Genomic DNA, 17,520 nt, shown 5'->3' with positions numbered 1-17,520 from the left:
TTGGTGTTCAAAATGCCAAAATTAGTCTTCTAACCAATTGCAACCAATCCTTAAATACTCCAGGTGAGTTTCTGTGGATGTTTGACATTTATATAGCCCAACAAATATAATACAATTCATTTAAAGATAATGCAGACTAATATTTCATCCCTTTACATGAAGAATTAAACGATCTATATTCAGTATATTGTAAAACATAACATTGTTAGATTTAAACTCCAGTCCCACACTAAAAAAATCTTTTAAATAACCTTTAAATATTCAGACCTTAGATACAGACAAGGATTATGTTAAAATCTGTGTAAACCCAAGGCAGCAATAGAGGTAGTAATAATTTAAATATATACAAAATCATCATTTATAGGTTACTTTGTATTGGGAGGAGGCTGTTCCGAACCCAAACTTTTAAATATCAGCTTGTGACAATAATCCCTTTTTTGTATTTTTTCAATGTTTTTAAAGACCTTTTTGATTTCTTTTTGAATTTTAGTTCGTAGGCTGGGCCATTATTTGGCCTTCCCGTGCGTAACCTTAAGAATTTTCACTACTGAAACACGTATTTCTGCAATTTTGATGAAAAATATTAAGATTGTTTGTGTTCAAAGCTGTATTTTCTGGTCATGTCCTGGCCATCATTTTTAAAATACTCTCAGAATTTAGCTAAAATACTCTCAGAGGCGTTATTATGGTATTGGTAGTGACAAAATGGAATGTTCAGTCATTTCTTTTAATAAAATTAAATATTTAAGGTATAGGGTTTCTCAAAGAAAATTAATTTTAGTCTAAGGTCCAGATAAGTTTAATGTCCAAAATGAGTTTTCATCTCTGACTTTGAAGCAGTTAACTAGAATGGTCTATGTTCAATATATTGTTGGAAGATTATATGTGCCAGTGTATTATATGGAATTTCATCCACATTATGCACTTGCTCAGTGGCCTTTGACAGTCTTTTCTGCGTATTACCTGCATTGTATAGTTAGGAAGAAATTGCTCTAGTGGATTAAAAAACAAAAGCAACCATCTACATATTAGCCAGATTTGTATACACATTAACCTCACATGGCTTGACTCACTATGATCCCTTATATTTAACGAAGAAACAGTGTAGACTGATGGCATTTGGCTTGTGCGATGTGTCTGTGAGGCCTGACACTGAAGATTATTCTATCAGATATCATTCAGTGCTCCTGGTTGTTTAGATGTTGTTATTTGGTGCTCTTTGTTGTTCAAATGGTATTTTCTAGAAGAGATGAATGCAGAGGAACGCAGTTTTTTTTAAAGTCTCGCCATTTAAATTCCGCCTACTCAAATGTTCTCGCCCTCCCTCTTGCCGCGTTTCAGAGCAGAAATGTGTCTTTCAGTGTGCTGTCTCTAGTCTCTTCTCCCCTTTCTCACTTTTTCTGTCACTCCCTCGTTCTCTGTCCTTCTCCCTTTATTTGCCTCTCTTTTGTACAGAATCTTTGACTTGTTTTTTTGTTTTTTCTTGTTTCACTGACAGCATTCAGCCACCATTTTGACAGTCTGACCTTTTCGCTTGATTTTATGTGTGTCTGTACATTTTTGTACCTTCTTGCTGTGGCCTATGAGAGTTCTTTCTACATTTTGTAGGGAGTGTATTTACAGTGCACATGAAAACAAGTAAGAAGCTGAGAGTGTTTCAGCTTCAGCTGAGGCAATGTTCTGGTGGTGTGAGGTTACATTGTGTTTGATGTCTAATGTGCTTAGTAATCTAAGTAATAACTTTAAGTTTAGTAATTTAAGTTTAGTATGTTGATTAAAAATGATACTTAGGGATGTGTAATATATTGGTGGCTGATATATTGTTTGCAGATAAATGGAAAAACCCAATTATCATATATCGGCCGTGATATTGATAACATGTTTGATAATTACAACCAATGACTTGGAGTTGCTCTGAGTTAACTTTCACACACTGAAGCATGTGTAAAAGCACATATAGTCACTTATGGTGGGAATTATGTTTCTTCAAGGAGTATTTCAGACATTCCAATGTTTAATATTAAGTTAATTATTATAAATTTAAGTTCTGATTTGTCTCAGATATGCCGAGGCTAAAGGAATGAGTGAAGACGCACCCAGCTTCACATTGAATGAACTTCCAACTTTTAATAATGCACTGAAATGAAAATTCTTGGCGAAATCCAAATTTAGGAAACACTAAACCCAAAACAGAAAACAAAAAAAAAGTTGTTTTTGAATTCCGTTATTTATTTAAGTTATACTTGACACAGTTGTCCATCATTTCAAAAAACTGTGGCTGAAGAAGGCAACAGCATGCTAGCAGGGATTTTCCCTCTCCCGACTTTTGTGGTTTTGTTGTATTATGCATATTGAGCAGGATGCCATGTTTTCAAGTGGTATCAAACCTGTAATGGAGAAGATCTTGACACTCGGCATTAACAGTGATTACAACACTTGTCTCATATTCCTCAAGGAAAATGTGACATAGAGAGCGAAGGGAAGAGACACAATGTTTAATCACTGTTTTTCATTTTTATTGCATTTAACAATTGTTTGGCTTTGACATGTTATAGACTTTTTTTTTCAGCCTTGTTCCTCTTTTAGGCAAAAGTAAAAGTGACAGTTTAATGGCTGAAATTTCACTGCATCTCTGTGTTATTCACCAACTTACCGTCGGTCTTTCAAAATACAAGGTGAAGTGCAAAGTCTTAGCTGGGGAATTTTATTTTAGCATGCAGCCTTTAGGTATGTGATGGGTTTATACAAGCAATAAATAATAAAGAAACTATTGGGAAACAAAATGTCCATATTTGTCTGTCTATAAAGATAAATAATGCTGCGTTTTTCAGGGCTCCGTATGGGAAGGCTGTGGACATGTGGTCAGTGGGGTGTATTCTCGGGGAGCTGAGTGATGGACAGCCTTTGTTTCCAGGCGAGAGCGAGATTGACCAGCTCTTCACCATTCAGAAAGTGCTGGGACCACTACCACCAGAGCAGATGAAGCTTTTCTACAGCAACCCCCGCTTTGCAGGCCTCCGGGTGAGAACTGGTGAATTCTTAACAACTCTTCTCTTCTGATGTATATGGCTTGGTTGCTGGCTGGCTATGACTCATGCGCTGGCATGTGCCAAATAAACTGGCTTGATCTGGACTGGTTGATATGCATGCAGATGCATAATCAAAAATATATGCACATTTATTATATTTCTGTAAATCTAGAGGTTATCAAGACCTGCCTGAAATGGCTGTACTGACTTCTCTTTGTAACTGCTATTATGCCATACATTCTCTTACCTAAATAGAAATAAAATGAAGGGGAACAGTCAAGTAATTTCTAGGTATCTTCTGGGTATGCCTTGACAATCATAATAGTCATAATAGTCATAATAATTGTAAAGTCTCTCCTCTTTATTCTTTCATGTCTCTGATTGCAGTGACCACAGGGCCTTTCAGACCCTTCTGCCTTTCACCATGCATGTTATTTATTATCCTCTGGTAGAGCTGGACCAACTGAAGTAGGGAGTGTCTCTTTACCAGTTGCAGATGAGGGAGGAGAAACCGGCCATCAAACATGGCCTCAAGCAGCTCAAAATTATTTTTTGTGACGGCTCTTATTTATATGAGACATTTTATCCTTGTCATCCGTTTGTCTCTGTTTTTGTGAAAAATATATTCCAGTTTCCCACAGTCAGTCACCCTCAGACCCTGGAGAGGAGATACTTGGGCATCCTTAATGGCCCCATGTTGGATCTGATGAAGGTATGTCGCCTCAGATCACCTCTGCAGCTGAGCAGATGTGCATTATCTCCCCCATGTTCCACAGTGGAGGATTTTCCACCAATAATTAGATTTTTGAGTCCAGTTATCATCATGTAGCACAAAGAGCTGATAAAGCTACAGGGAGCAGGGTTTTTCTGTTCAGTTGGCATTATGAGGTACTTAAAAATCAATTTGTATCCTTACATGAAATTCACCGGCTGACATTTATTAACCCAGCACTTGTTATTTTTAAAGTTGCTTTTCAGAAGTCCCTCCCCCCAGCCCACCTCTTGTCAAATGTTCAAAAATGCTGGGAAAATGTCTGGTGCAATAACACCTATGTGCCACTTGTGGAGCTCCCTCCTACACTTTTAAAAATGGATTTTAGTCATAACTCCATATTTAAACCATATTTTTGACACTTCTCGTTTGTTTTCTTTGTCCTTTCTCACCCTCTTTCTGCTGTGTGATTCTGATTTTTGGTGCAGATTCTGATTTTGTTTGTGAGCCTATTAACTGACTTGAGCTCTTTCATCGATTTCAGAACCTGCTGTTGTTGAACCCTTCAGAGCGCTTTCTGACCGAGCAGTGTTTGAACCACCACGTGTTCCAGGCACTACGTGTGCTAGAGCGGCCAGCGCCTCCCTCTCCCACCCCACCTCGTACCTCCAAGAGGAAGCCCTACCATGGGGACAACACCATCCCCAGCCGGTCAGACCACCACACCTTCTGGCATGCAATATTACATAGTGCTGTCTAACTCTTTCCCCCTTTCTTATGCTCTCTCCAAAATGTACATAGTTTTCCTCTTACACCAAATGTAATCAGTCAGCCATGTCTAAAATTTGCCAACCCCTCTCCTTAAACAAATCAAGTTGTTAGAGCATGTTTAATATGGTTTTGGGCTGATAACTTCATATTGCAGGTTGTGCCCGGCCCACTCATCAGTACTATGTTCTGTTCTCTTCTAACATGGCTCAACTAAGCAGATTTCAGAACAACTGAAAATGTCCATTTTCTAGTTTATATATATACATTTAATTTATGACTTGTTCACATCATTACTGTATAAAGATTAATAACTGACTAATGAAGGCGGTTATCTTTAAAGAGAACTTGCCAAAATTTGCATCCTTAGTAGCTGACGAGTAATGGCGCCTGTTTTTAATGCTGTTTTTAACATGCCTTCATCCTCTTGACCTTGCCATATCACTCCAGGGTAATCTCATTTTAAAGGCTGTTTCAGTAGATTATTAGCTCAAGTGAAGTGTGAAAACAGTGCCATGCTGTCATAACAGTAAAATGCTTTTGAATGCTTATAAATAAATGCTTAATATTTCAAAATCAGTTTAATTTTCCATGTTCACACTGAGTATAATTTAGCAAAATACATCATTAGAAACATCACAGAAATTACTCTTTTGGCTGATTTAGCAAGATAATGGCTACGTAGCTAGCAGGAACACAAAAAGGTAATACAACATAGTTTTAATTTAATTCCTTACAGGCAAAGAAAGCAGTTATCCTCAAAATATGTTTGTCATGCTCAAACCTCTCAAAGATATGTTTTATACTACAAAGTTTGTATGGCTAGCTTATTATCTAATTATGGACAGTATTAGACTTGAAGCTCCACTGCAAAGAAACAAGCTTCAAAAACCAAATATGTCTTGATTGATAGGCTACTTTTAGACTAAATGGAATACTGTGTAAATTGCATCACTTTAACTGTCTTTTCACTGTGTCTCTCTCTCTCTCTCTCTCTCTCTGCAGTAGTAAAAGTTCTAGTCACCGTCGCTCCACCGGCAAAGACTGTTCATCACTGCCGCGCCATGAGGACCTTCACCGAAGCACGGACAGCTTCCTGAATGGCGGTTGTGGTCCCATGACGACCAGCCTGAGCCCCACGCTTCACCCCAAAAGCTACCAGAGCCAGACGCTGAGCCGCTCAGTCTCCTGCAGCAAAGAGCTGGCCAACAGCAACCTGCCCCACCTCCTCAGCCCCAAAGACGCAAAAGGCAAGACTGAATTCGACTTCACCCTTGGGGCAAAAGCAGGGATCCCAGCTACTGGGGTGGACAGCTCTACCGGCAAGTACCTCAAATCGTCCAAAACCAACCGGCACTCGTCCTTCCTGGAAGGCAAGACCAGCACACTGCAGTCAGGGGACAAGCATGGGCGCCATAGCCAGAGGTCAGTAGAGTAGCCTCAACGAATACTAATGCCAAAACTATTGCTATACATCTTTTTATTTTAACTTTTAATTCATTTTCAACCTTTTTGGTATTTATCCTTTTGAATTTGTCAATGTTACACTCTTACTTTATTTTACGCAACTATCAGTTATCCAATTTAATATTCCCACCCTTTTTCCTACCGTTTGTATTTGCTGCCAACCGGAGGACCATCGAGCAAATTACAAACTTTATCACAACTTTTATTGCCAAGGATTTGCGTCTGCTCTCAGTCATTCAAAACCAGGGCTTTTGTGTTATGTTGGACACTTTGGAGCCGAGATACAGCGTCTTGTCTCAACAATATTTTATTGAGATGCACATAACACCCCCCACTCTCTACAACAGCAAAACTGAACATGTGCTGCATGGACATGTATTAACATAGAGTCTTATGTCATCGTAACAGCCTGCATCTCATGTGCTCCAAACATCACTTCCATTTGTTTTATTAATAAAAGATATTGGAAGTAAATTCATTGTGGACTATAGCAGATACTTTGCTTCAAAAGTCAGTGAGAAAATAGAAATCCTGTACCGAAACAAAGATTCATCAAGATGCATTGATCGTGGTATAATCGCATCACAGCCCTCATACCACTCCATCATTGTAATTATTGAGTGGTGGTTTAGAGGGCAGTGGTGAGTAAAGCAAAATGTGTTTTATTAAGTTCAAGCTGTGCTTTTCAAACAGTTGGGAGCTACCAAATATCAATAGCTAGGAAACAAGATTGCTTCATGAAGTGTGAGTGTCTTATTGCAGTCAGTCATTAATGGGTTGTGAACGGTTGTATTGTTGACTGTAATGTTAAGGATGTCAGAAGATGCAAGTCTGAATAGGAAGCTCTGAAACAGAGTGTGTTATTAGAAAGAAAGATAACATACTGGTTGTGTTAAAAGTAACACAAAGTTTTTGTGTTAACTAGACACAGAATAAGACACTACATGTTGTTTATAGCATGCCTAATTTGAGAGTGAATAAAATAATAATTTAATAATAATATGAATATGAATATAATAATAATGTAGAGACAAAAACAGCTTAAGTAGAGTGAAAAAACAGGCCCAAAAACAGAACAAAATTCTTTGAGAACTGCAGAACAACTTAGTGCATTCTGGTTTTCTCAAGTGTGGGATGATTAGGCTTGTAGTTTGCACAGTACTAATATGTGGATAAATGCTTCCATTACTCATAGCTACATTAGCATTGTAGTTCCAGTACAAAACTAAAGACGCAAGGTTTAAATGAGAGAGATGTGTTTTGCTGCAGTCTTTGCACACAAGGCACTTTTTATGCACCCTGTGTTGTGTCGTAATTAGGGGTGCGGAAAAACTCGATTCTTAGATGCATCGCAATGCGGACATGAACGATTCAGAATCGATTCATAAATCGATTTTCGAAATATGTAATTCATACCGTTCTGTTGAGGGAACATAAAAGGCGGAACTTGGAAGTGGGTCAGTGCAGCGCCCAGATGGTCTGTGGTGGCACATAACAACAACACAAGTGGATGAGCGAGAAATCCGACCGGCACACTGTACATTAAAAGCCAGGTTAGGTCAGGAGTCATAAACCAAATGCTAAGAAGAGCCATTTTGTCCTTTCAACAAAGTCAAACCACCTTTGCTCTGCTTTAAGCTTAAGCTCAGCTATAGTTTTTTTTTCCATGTCCGCCAGAAAACTTTTCAGCAAAACTAGAACAGTTTCTTGTAAAACGGCTCTCAATGTTTGACTGTTTTACGAGGGTGAAGTTGCTTCTCATTCGCCAGGTTCTAGTTCTGCATGAGGCTCCAAATGTAACTGCTGCACCATTTAAGGTGGATAGGGAAAATTCAAAAGAGAAGCGACTTCATCTTCACAACTTTTTAGAAAGAGACTTTTTAGAAAGTCTCTCGTTCCAGGAAACCAGCTGCACTTATAAATGTGAATAAGTCTCTAAATTTGTCTCTAAATGTTCGTCTTTCCGTTCCCTACTGGTGAGGCGAGAGTTTATTTATAAATGGCCTTCAGTCTGCTTCTGTCATTAAGAACCAGGGCCTTCGCGTTATGCTGCACATTTTGGAGCTGAGATCCAGCATCCAGTCTCAAAGATACTTTACTGACCCCCCCAACTCTCTATGAGACCAAAACCAAAGTTATAAAATCACTAAAGTTAGCAGGTAGGATGGTTGTAATGTGCTGCGTAGACATCCATTGCCGCAGGATCTTATTTCACCCTAACAGCGCAGTTTATCACAGATTAATGGCAGCAGCTTCTCAGTGAATGACAGCCTTCTAGTTCACTTGCCACATCACTTCCATTTATCAATAAAAGATATTTTAAATATTTAAAACAGTATTTGTAATGATCCGTAATGCATTTACATTATAGATCATTACAAATACTTTGCTTTAAAACTCCCAGGTCCTCAGACATTAGGAAAATAGAAATCCTGTACAGAAAAAAGATTCATCAAGATGCATCAATAATCGTTTTGTAATTGCATCGCAGCCCTCTGAATTGTAATTGAATCGAATCGTGAGGTGCCTAAAGATTCTCACCCCTAGGCATAATCATTGTTAGTCAGTCATGTAAACATCGAGCAGAGAATAGTAGCTGCAGAGCTAAATTAGAGCTACAACACTACTGAGCTAAATTATCGTTACAACACGTTTGGCAACAGGGAAAAACACATCCAGATGCAGCCTTCAAAAGAAACAAAAAGGGCAGTTACCAGTGTAACTTCCTTGCATACCTTCCCATAGCGATGTGGCTGATTACCTGTATTTAGGGTAAAGGGAAGACTGAGTTTGGCTAAGTCATCACTTTAAGTAACTTGAAGTAACCAAGTAAATGCAACTAATTACTACCCTCCTTTTCCTACAGTTACATGGAAAGCTCTCATGGCTCCATGCCATCCTCATCATCCTCTAAGAGTGCTTCGTCCTTCCTTAGCCTGTCCAAAAGCCATGGCACGCTGAGCGATGCCAAGTCTGTCAGCAACCTTGCCGAGTCACGCCTCCATCTAGACGAGCCTGTGTCAGGTTCAGGTTCAGGATCAGGTTCTGGCTCTGGTTCCCGCTACTTCCCGGCGAGCTGCCTGGATCTGAACGCAGCTCCGAACAGCCCACGGGCAGAGCGTCACTCTGGTTCAGAGCATCAGGGCCACAGCCCAGCGGGACGGGGCAACCCACGGCTGGAGGGCGGCACCCTGGACTCGCGGCGCTCTTCGGGTCGCAAGAAGACTCCAGAGGAGTCAAAGGTCCCAGACACACTGGACCCAGCCAGAGCTGCTGCCGCCGCTGCCGCTGCTGCTGGAGCTCACACGCTCTCAGCCCCACATGAGTCCTTCCCTTACGGCCTAGGCTACACTAGCCCCTTCTCATCCCAACAGCGTCCCCATAGGCATTCAATGTATGTGCGACGTGAGCGGCATCGAACCCATGGGCAGGAGGCCCTTGCGGTAAACCAGGGCGTCCCAACACGAGCCAGCAGCCTCCAGCTGCTCTCCCCTCAACTCCCTCACCGCACATTACCCCGCCATCCCACCAGCTCATCAAGAGAGGAGCTCAGCCAGGACCTCAGCAGGGTGAGTCTAACTGAATCTCTCACTCTTTTTCTTTCTCTCTCTCTCGTACTCTCTCAAACAAACTGTCTCTCTCTCTTCTGTCAGCCTCTCTCTTGATCTGAAAATCAAATCTGGATTTGATCTGATAATAGTTATAATCTGATGAATAGTTATTAGCTATATTAAAGAAATAGTTTGCCGAAAAATTATATTATGCAATGTTCTGCTTTCCACAGATGTAGTCGATCTGCCAAGAAATGGCTGGAGTTCAAATTTTGCTTCTGTACTTTAGAACTGGAGCTGCAAAACATTGCTACCAAATAGCCTAGATTTCTTTTGCAAGAGTACAGCACCAAAACCTTTCTTTTCCTGCTCAAACACAGTTTAACTTACTGTGAGCTATAAAATTGAAAAAACTTTTTTATGTATCTGAACACTAGAGGCAGCCTTTTTAGACAGCAGGTTCTGAATTCTGAAACCACCTCAGGAGTAGGCGTATGGATCTTGAATCAGTGTTTGTGTGCAATACCATCATAAATATGGAGGAATCTGATCCAAGACTGGTCCTTTAATTTATGACTGCTTTGTGAATTTGTGAATATCAGCCCTGGTGTTGTCTGAAATGGCCTTTGGTATACATTTTGGTGCTGGATTTTTACAGAGACAATGATTGCATTTGCATGGCCTTAATCCGATAACTGCAGAAAATCAGATTGTCTCAGTAATCCCATCATTGTGTTCACATGCACTCGGTTAATCAGATAATGGGTGAACTGTGGGTTTACATGAGTCAGGGAGTAATTGGATTTCTGCTTTGTGGCCAGCCAGTAAACTCACAGAAGATGACGTCACGTAAATGTACCATAGGATATGCTGTGTTTTTTGTTTGTTTGTTTGTTTGTTTGTTTGTTTTTAAACCGTGCACTACTTTACCTGAAAGTATGAACGTAGAAGATGAAGAATATTTAAATCCTTCATTCCAACAAGCATGTAGTTGGTTTTGGCATTGCTCCAAAATTATTTTATTGCATCTTGTGGGCACTATGTTAAACTCTGCTTGCTTATTTCTGGTACTGCGTTCTGTTTTCACACATGCATACGCTGAGAAATCTGATCACTGAGCTAAAATCCATCTCTCTTTACCAGATTTCTTAATCAGATTTCTAGACCTTATGCCGATCTAAGAAATCTAAGTATGCTGTTTACATGACCTTTGAATAGTCAGATAACTGCAGAATTATGAACGGATTATTAAGTGCATGTAAACACACAGATATTTGGTTGATAATAATAATAATAATAATAATAATCTTTATTTGTATAGCACCTTTCATACATACATGCAACTCAAAGTGCTTTACAGAATAAATAAAAAGAAAACAAAGATAAGCAAAACACATTAAAAGAAATAAAGATAAAAGGAAACAAAATAAAATAAAGAAATAAACTGAAAAAGAAAATGAAAAAGATAGAACAGACAAAAGTTTCTTAACTGTTTCTTGACTGTTAAGTTCTAGTATTTGTTCACAACAGCAGCCTTGCAGCTCATATTCTAAACCTGGCTGATCAGCTACTGTCACATAAGTGGAAAATGTGCATTTGATTTTTACCAAGCTATTCTTTTAAGCCTGTTTAACCCCTGTGCTTTCTCTTTATGCCACTACTGTAGACATGCCATACATGGACATTATCTACTGGTCACCCATGGTTTTAGAAGTAAACAAAAGACAGTGTAGAAGTATTTAAGCAAAAATGAGCAGCTCAAAAGAAACTTGTAAAAATCTGCAGTGATTACAGTGTTGAGGGCAGTTACACAAGCTACCTATTGTCAGAAAAAGGGTTTAAATAGCCATAAAATTTGGATTCACAGCTGTTACACACTGAAGTTACAATGCATTCAAAGGCAAGATAAAGGACTAGTCTACATTGTGCATGTTTGAAATATGAAAGCACATTCAAGACAAATGTAGTCAAAAAAGTCACACAGATGAAGTTTAAAGTAATGTGTATCTTACCAACATTAAATTAGGTTTACTAACTTAAATTTAAAGTGTTCTCTGTCCATCTGTATTACTTACAAAGAAATGAATAATCAAATTGCACTCAGTATTGGCAAATTCCCAACCTTAAATGTCTCTGATAGGGATCTGGGGCACAAAACTTGGCAGGCCATGCCTGCTCCCTCTGTACACTGTATGACCCAAAGTATGTGGACACCTGACCATCACACTTATGTGAGCTTTTTTCAGACATCCATCCCCCTGCCTCCCCTTTTGCAACAGTAACAGCCTCCACTGTACTGGGAAGGCTTTGGACAAGATTTTTGAGTGTGTCTGGGGGTTCAGTCAAAACAGCATTTGTGCGGTTTATGATGGGCCTGGCTAGCAGTCGACGTTCAAGTTCAGAGCCCAAACTCTGAAAAACATACCCAGGTATTTCAGTAGGTAGCGGTCTCCTTGCATATACCAAAATCAGACCTATCGGACTGCCAGAGAGTGAAGCGATTCATCACTCCAGAGAACACCTTTCCACTGCTCCAGAGTCCAGTGGTGCTGTGCTTTACATCAATCCAGCTGACATATGGCATTGCACGGAGTGATCTTGGGCTTGTGTGCTGCTGCTCAGACATGGAAACCCATTTCATGAAGCTACTGACGCACAGTTCTTGTGCTGATGTTGCTTCCAGAGACAGTTTGTAATGAGTGATGTGAAAGGATAGGCAATTCTGAACTTGATGGCCCCACTCTGTGACTTCACATTTGTTTCTGAGCTGTTTTTGCTCCGAGACACTTCTATTTCACATTAATAGCACTTGCAGTTCGCCAGGGGAGATCTAGCAGGGCAGAAAATTCACTAAATGACTGGTGGCAAAGATGGCATCTTATGACAGTTGCACATTTAAAATCGCCGAGCTCTTTGTGGCGATCCATTCTCCCAGTCTCTGTCTATGGATGGCTATATGCTATGTTTGATCTTATGCACCTTAGCAAGGTGTGTGGCTGAAACAGCTGAGCTCAAATATTAGGAGGGGTGTCCACATACTTTTGGCCACATGTTCTTTCTATCTATCTATCTATCTATCTATCTATCTATCTATTGCAGTCCTTCACTTTGTCAGTCTCTCTTTCTTCCCCTTTGTACCTCCTCTTTGTTTTGTCTACCCCATCCACTCTTATACTGTCCTGTACTAAACTATAATTCTTGCTAAGCTGCATGTTTAATGTCTGCCAGCTGCATCTCTGTATGTCTGCAGAGGGGTGAGCGATGCTCTGCTCTGTTCTTTTCTCTGCCTGCTTCTTTCACATTGACAAACAGTGTCTCAGCAGGCTAGAGTATATGTTCTACAGAGCACAGCAAAGGGCTAGTCACTGTTAGGAAATGACATTTAGTCATCCTTTCTACTATAGAGATGTAGATTATTTCAGCTGTTGTGCGTGTGCATGCGTTTGACCTCTGTTCTTGACTTAAGGCTTTGCTGCTTCCTGCCTGTAATTGTATATGATACATACACACACACCTATGTACACACAAAAAGAGAAAGAGAGAGCATTGCTGGGGTCCATAAAAATTTTACATTTACACAAATTCTGTTGTTTTGTCTCTTTACTCCGGCACATTTCATTTTAAATGAAACAATGACTATGAAGTTAAAGTGCAGAATGTTTTAATTGTTTTTGGCTTTTGACAGGGTGACTCAGACATTAATCTTAACTGTTTTTGTGTCATCCCCCCATTTCAGGAAACCATGAATAAAATTCTCACACCTAATGCTTGCTAATAAAAGCATATTAGTCTCTCTGCATCTTTGGGGTGTCCATACTAAAAAAAATGTATAAATGTGTGGGTTTTTTTTTCCTAATTGAAAATTATTGAAAAATGGAATATTCAGATTAAAACTATATAAAAACATGTATTTAAAGTAAGTTTAATTATAAAGCGTAAATATTATTTTGAGTTTGGTATTTAGAATGAATATTCGAGTAAAAGTATTTGAAACTTATAAAATGCAAGCAGTAGTCTTCAGTAGGGTTTAGTTTCTTCCACAGTTGCTTAAGTAATGTGTTTAGGGTCATTGTCCTGGTTAAATAAAACATTTTTAAGTCACAAGAATTGTAGCCTAAAATGGAAAATTGTAGCCTAAAATCAGCAAAGGCCTTTAGATAGAACAGTTGTTGCTATTTTATGGAAAATGTTTTAAAAAAATCAATAAATAATTGAAATAACTGGTCTATCTTGAATGCATAAATGCATCATGAATGTGTAAATGCATCCATAAAACCTTGTTTCAGAGCGCTACACCGCTTTCCACATGGCAGCTGAAGCTGAAAGGGGAGAGTTGCCATAGAATAAGTTACATGCAAATTTTCTAAGGATAAGAAAAGCGCTCAGTGTAAATGTTGTGATACCAGGCTGGTATAACGCAAAGGCATATGAAGTTTGATAAATCAACTTAAATTTGGAATATAATGAAAATCATCCCCAACTCATTTCTATCACATAACCAGTTCAGGTGGGAAAATCATCTCTATTTTGTACTTTTCTAATTAAACAGTTTTATAGCAGGTTTAAAATATGACCGCAAAAACAACAGCAGATCTGTTTAGATGATATCACACTCACAGGTTTTACTGCTGTATCAGAAATAGTCTCCTCCCAGACTGTTCTTATAGCACAGGCGCTGCTCAGAAACAACTGAACAAGATCATTACATAATGGTGTGGCATTTGTGTATGAAAGGTATGCACCTGCATATGGGCCCATGCCTTGGGGGGCCAGGAGTTGTGAGTATTTGCATTATGAGGGTAAACAAATGCAATGTGCTCTATTACAAATGATATGTTTAAACATTTAAAACTGATATCTCTGTTGATAAATAATACTGAGACCCCCAACTGTGCATGTTGTTTGTCTTCCTTCATTTTATGATAAACACCTTGGTTCTACATGGATTTTGCATGATCTTGTGTTTTTTCTGGGCTTGTGTTTTTTTTTTTATTGCTGTCCCAGATTAAAGGGGGCCCGGTCCAGTGTGAATGGGCAGGGCTAAACAGCTGCAAGCTGATTACGTGGATGTACATGTTTTTTTGTGACATCACAAAAACAATGAATTCAAAATATGATGTTTCTTTGATTACTTTGCATGTACTGTATCAGCTGTGGGCTGTGGCCACTCAATATATATGTAATGCTATTCAATTTAAAGCTGACTTTCTGCACTTTAATTTCATAGTTATTGTTTGATTCCAAATAAAATGTATCAGGGTATGGATCCAGAAACATAACGGTAATGTCAGTTGACTAACCTATGCTCCACCCACAAATGCATCCTTATGTATTTCTAGGTTGGAAGAGCTTTACAGAATGGTAGCAAAAATCCATTCAGCCTAATGAGAAATTGTCACAGGTCACATTGTCAAGTCAAATCACGTTCTTTTACTATTTATTTTTTTAAAAATTGTCATATAGTATTTTAGAAAATAAACATATAACAGAAAGTTTACTGACTTTTACATTGATAGCTAGCTAAAGCCAGGGTTACACTACAGTTTGTACCCTGATTTTAGCTCTGAGTCTCAGTTGAGCCAAGTCTGTGCTGGTTGGCTCTAGTCTGCAGATTTGTGGCAGTTGGATTTAGGAAATTAACTTGTGTTTTGACCCGATGTAAATTATCAGTGCATTTTGGTTAATGGCTCAACTAATTGGATTGGAGGTTGTTAACTAGTGCATATGACTAAACTCCATTCAGGTGCTTCTTCATAGATACGCCCACCGCACGGAGAAAGGAAGAGTGGAGATTGGAGAATACAGTCTTGCTTTTTATTTGCTACATTAAAAAGCACGTAGATCTAACAGAACCGCATCAGTTATATATTTTTTGATCCTGCGTTTGTCAGTACGACTAGGTCAGCCATTTGAGGGCCATTTACAAAAATGTGTATTTCTCAGTTTCCAATACCCCTGGAAGGCAGCATAAGTATTGACAGCTAGAAAGGCACACAGTTTGGGCACTTCAGGTCTGTACCTTAAAAGTGGTATATAGTGAACAAAAAGAGACCATTAAATTGTTAACAGCAATTATTTACTTGACAATTAATCATCAGCTAAAATTTTATGATCATCATAGGCATTAGCTTGAGGCAACATGTGTAGACTAGATGTTTTGACAAAAAACTTGAATTGAGCCCTAGTTTCTCTTGAGGTTGAATAGGATTTTTGAAAATAATTGTTGAAGAACTATGCCATATTTTCTTTTTGATGTTGCACTTAATTGAAGCACTTAAGATGAGCATCTAAAAGCAGGCTACCATGCTGAAACACTATACTACGCCACAGCTAACAACTTTACATCACACACTTTAAATGTGTGTGTCTTAAATACCTAGATTTCTTACAAGATTGGATCACAGTCATTCTTTTTTTCCTAAAATCCAGTCCAGCATTTTCTGCTGGTATTGGTCTGATACCCATACCCATCTATGTGAGTGTACCATCTCTAGAAAGAACACATTTGTGTGGGGATCAGTTATTTTCGGACTGCACTGTACACACATACACCACACATGCACAAACACACGCTCCATTCTCGTGTCTGCTTTACCTGCTGTGTGTTTGTGTTGACAGAGCGAACAGTCTCCCAAAGAGAAGCCTCACTCTCACGGCCCGATTAAAGACTCGACGAGGGACAACACTGCTTCCTTCCACTCACAGCGCCCCAAAAACGAGGTCCGAGTCTCAGCCAAGCCCGCACGGACCTCCTAACTCGCCTCACACACGGAAACCGGTCTAAAGCCAGCTCACAGTGCATACACAAACATTCCCACAAATACTCAACCAGTTAAAGTCAGTCCTCCCTGCTGCTCACCTAGCTACTGCTATTGTATTTCTATGTCCCATATCTTCTCCTTGTCTGACTTTGCTTTGACCACCAGAGAGGCAGGTCATGTAAGCTTTCAGCTCGCACATTTAATGTTTATATAAATGTCTTTAAGTGTCTTCTCCACCACAATTTTTAAAGTCTAGCTTACGCTTCTAGCACAATGTAGCAGCTCAACTAAACTCTCTTTCTTTCCTCTCTTGTCTCTGTTCTTCCCTAATGAAACCTTTTTTTTCCCTTGTCACAAAAATCCGAGTAAGATTAGGCATGTGTACAGGAAGTGTAGAGCAAAGAAGAAAGTAGGCTGTTCATGTTGCAGACGCTCCAATGCAATAGCCTGCCTGTCATCCTGTGCTGCAGGTGGGGATGTATCACGACCCACACATGGAGGATGGAACCTCGTCCAAAGAGAACAGGATTATCTACAGTGACTCCATGCCTCGGAGAGTGGGCAGCTTCTACAGAGGTATTCTCAAACCTCGATATGACCAAAAATATCAAAAAGTTCAGTACAGCATTCTTTTTTGTCAAAAGTCAAATGAAGTAATAAGCGGTTCTAACTACTGCTTGTTTGTAAACGCTTTGGCAGTCAGCTCTTCAACTGATTACCAAGTCCTTCCTGAACTGGCTCACATGTTGATATTGTTAACAAAAATTTTGTGCTGGGGGTCGAAGGAAATAAAGGACAAAAACTGCATGGTCAGCCCCCTGTGTGAGAAAAACAGTGATGCTTTTTTTCTCATTGCTGTGTATTTAAGATTTATATAAATTACTTTTAAAGTTAAACTGGACAGCAATCTGCAGTAGTGACAGTCAATCATTTCAAAATTCCTTGGGGGCAGTCGTGGGCTGAAGGTTAGGGATCTGGCCCTGTGACCGGAAGGTTGCTGGTTCGATCCCCAGGGCTGACAGTCCATGACTGAGGTGTCCTTGAGCAAGACACCTAACCCCCAACTGCTCCCCGGGCGCCGTGGATAGGGCTGCCCACCGCTCCGGGCAAGTGTGTGCTCACTGCCCCTAGTGTGTGTGTTCACTAGTGTGTATGTGGTGTTTCACTTCACGGATGGGTTAAATGCGGAGGTGGAATTTCCCCGGTTGTGGGATCAAAAAAGTATCACTTAT

General features: G+C 39.6%; 1 protein-coding gene across 3 annotated transcripts in view; it reads left to right on the top strand.

The window, feature by feature from the left end:
• The window catches only part of cdkl5 (cyclin-dependent kinase-like 5), a 74,045-nt gene that overhangs the window by 46,142 nt on the left and 10,383 nt on the right, over positions 1 to 17,520 (top strand). For 2 of the 3 annotated variants that reach the window (XM_017694645.2, XM_017694643.2), the window contains exons 9-15: positions 2,832 to 3,021; positions 3,661 to 3,741; positions 4,286 to 4,452; positions 5,515 to 5,934; positions 8,843 to 9,545; positions 16,146 to 16,247; positions 16,759 to 16,864. In XM_017694645.2, the coding sequence (XP_017550134.1) occupies positions 2,832 to 3,021; positions 3,661 to 3,741; positions 4,286 to 4,452; positions 5,515 to 5,934; positions 8,843 to 9,545; positions 16,146 to 16,247; positions 16,759 to 16,864 (1,769 nt within the window). The remainder of the gene's footprint in view (positions 1 to 2,831; positions 3,022 to 3,660; positions 3,742 to 4,285; positions 4,453 to 5,514; positions 5,935 to 8,842; positions 9,546 to 16,145; positions 16,248 to 16,758; positions 16,865 to 17,520) is intronic. The other variant, XM_017694644.2, reaches the window with a different exon arrangement.

The sequence above is a fragment of the Pygocentrus nattereri genome, chromosome 25 (assembly GCF_015220715.1).
Source record: "Pygocentrus nattereri isolate fPygNat1 chromosome 25, fPygNat1.pri, whole genome shotgun sequence".
Lineage (NCBI taxonomy): Eukaryota > Metazoa > Chordata > Actinopteri > Characiformes > Serrasalmidae > Pygocentrus > Pygocentrus nattereri.
This window is presented reverse-complemented; position numbering and strand designations above follow the sequence as displayed.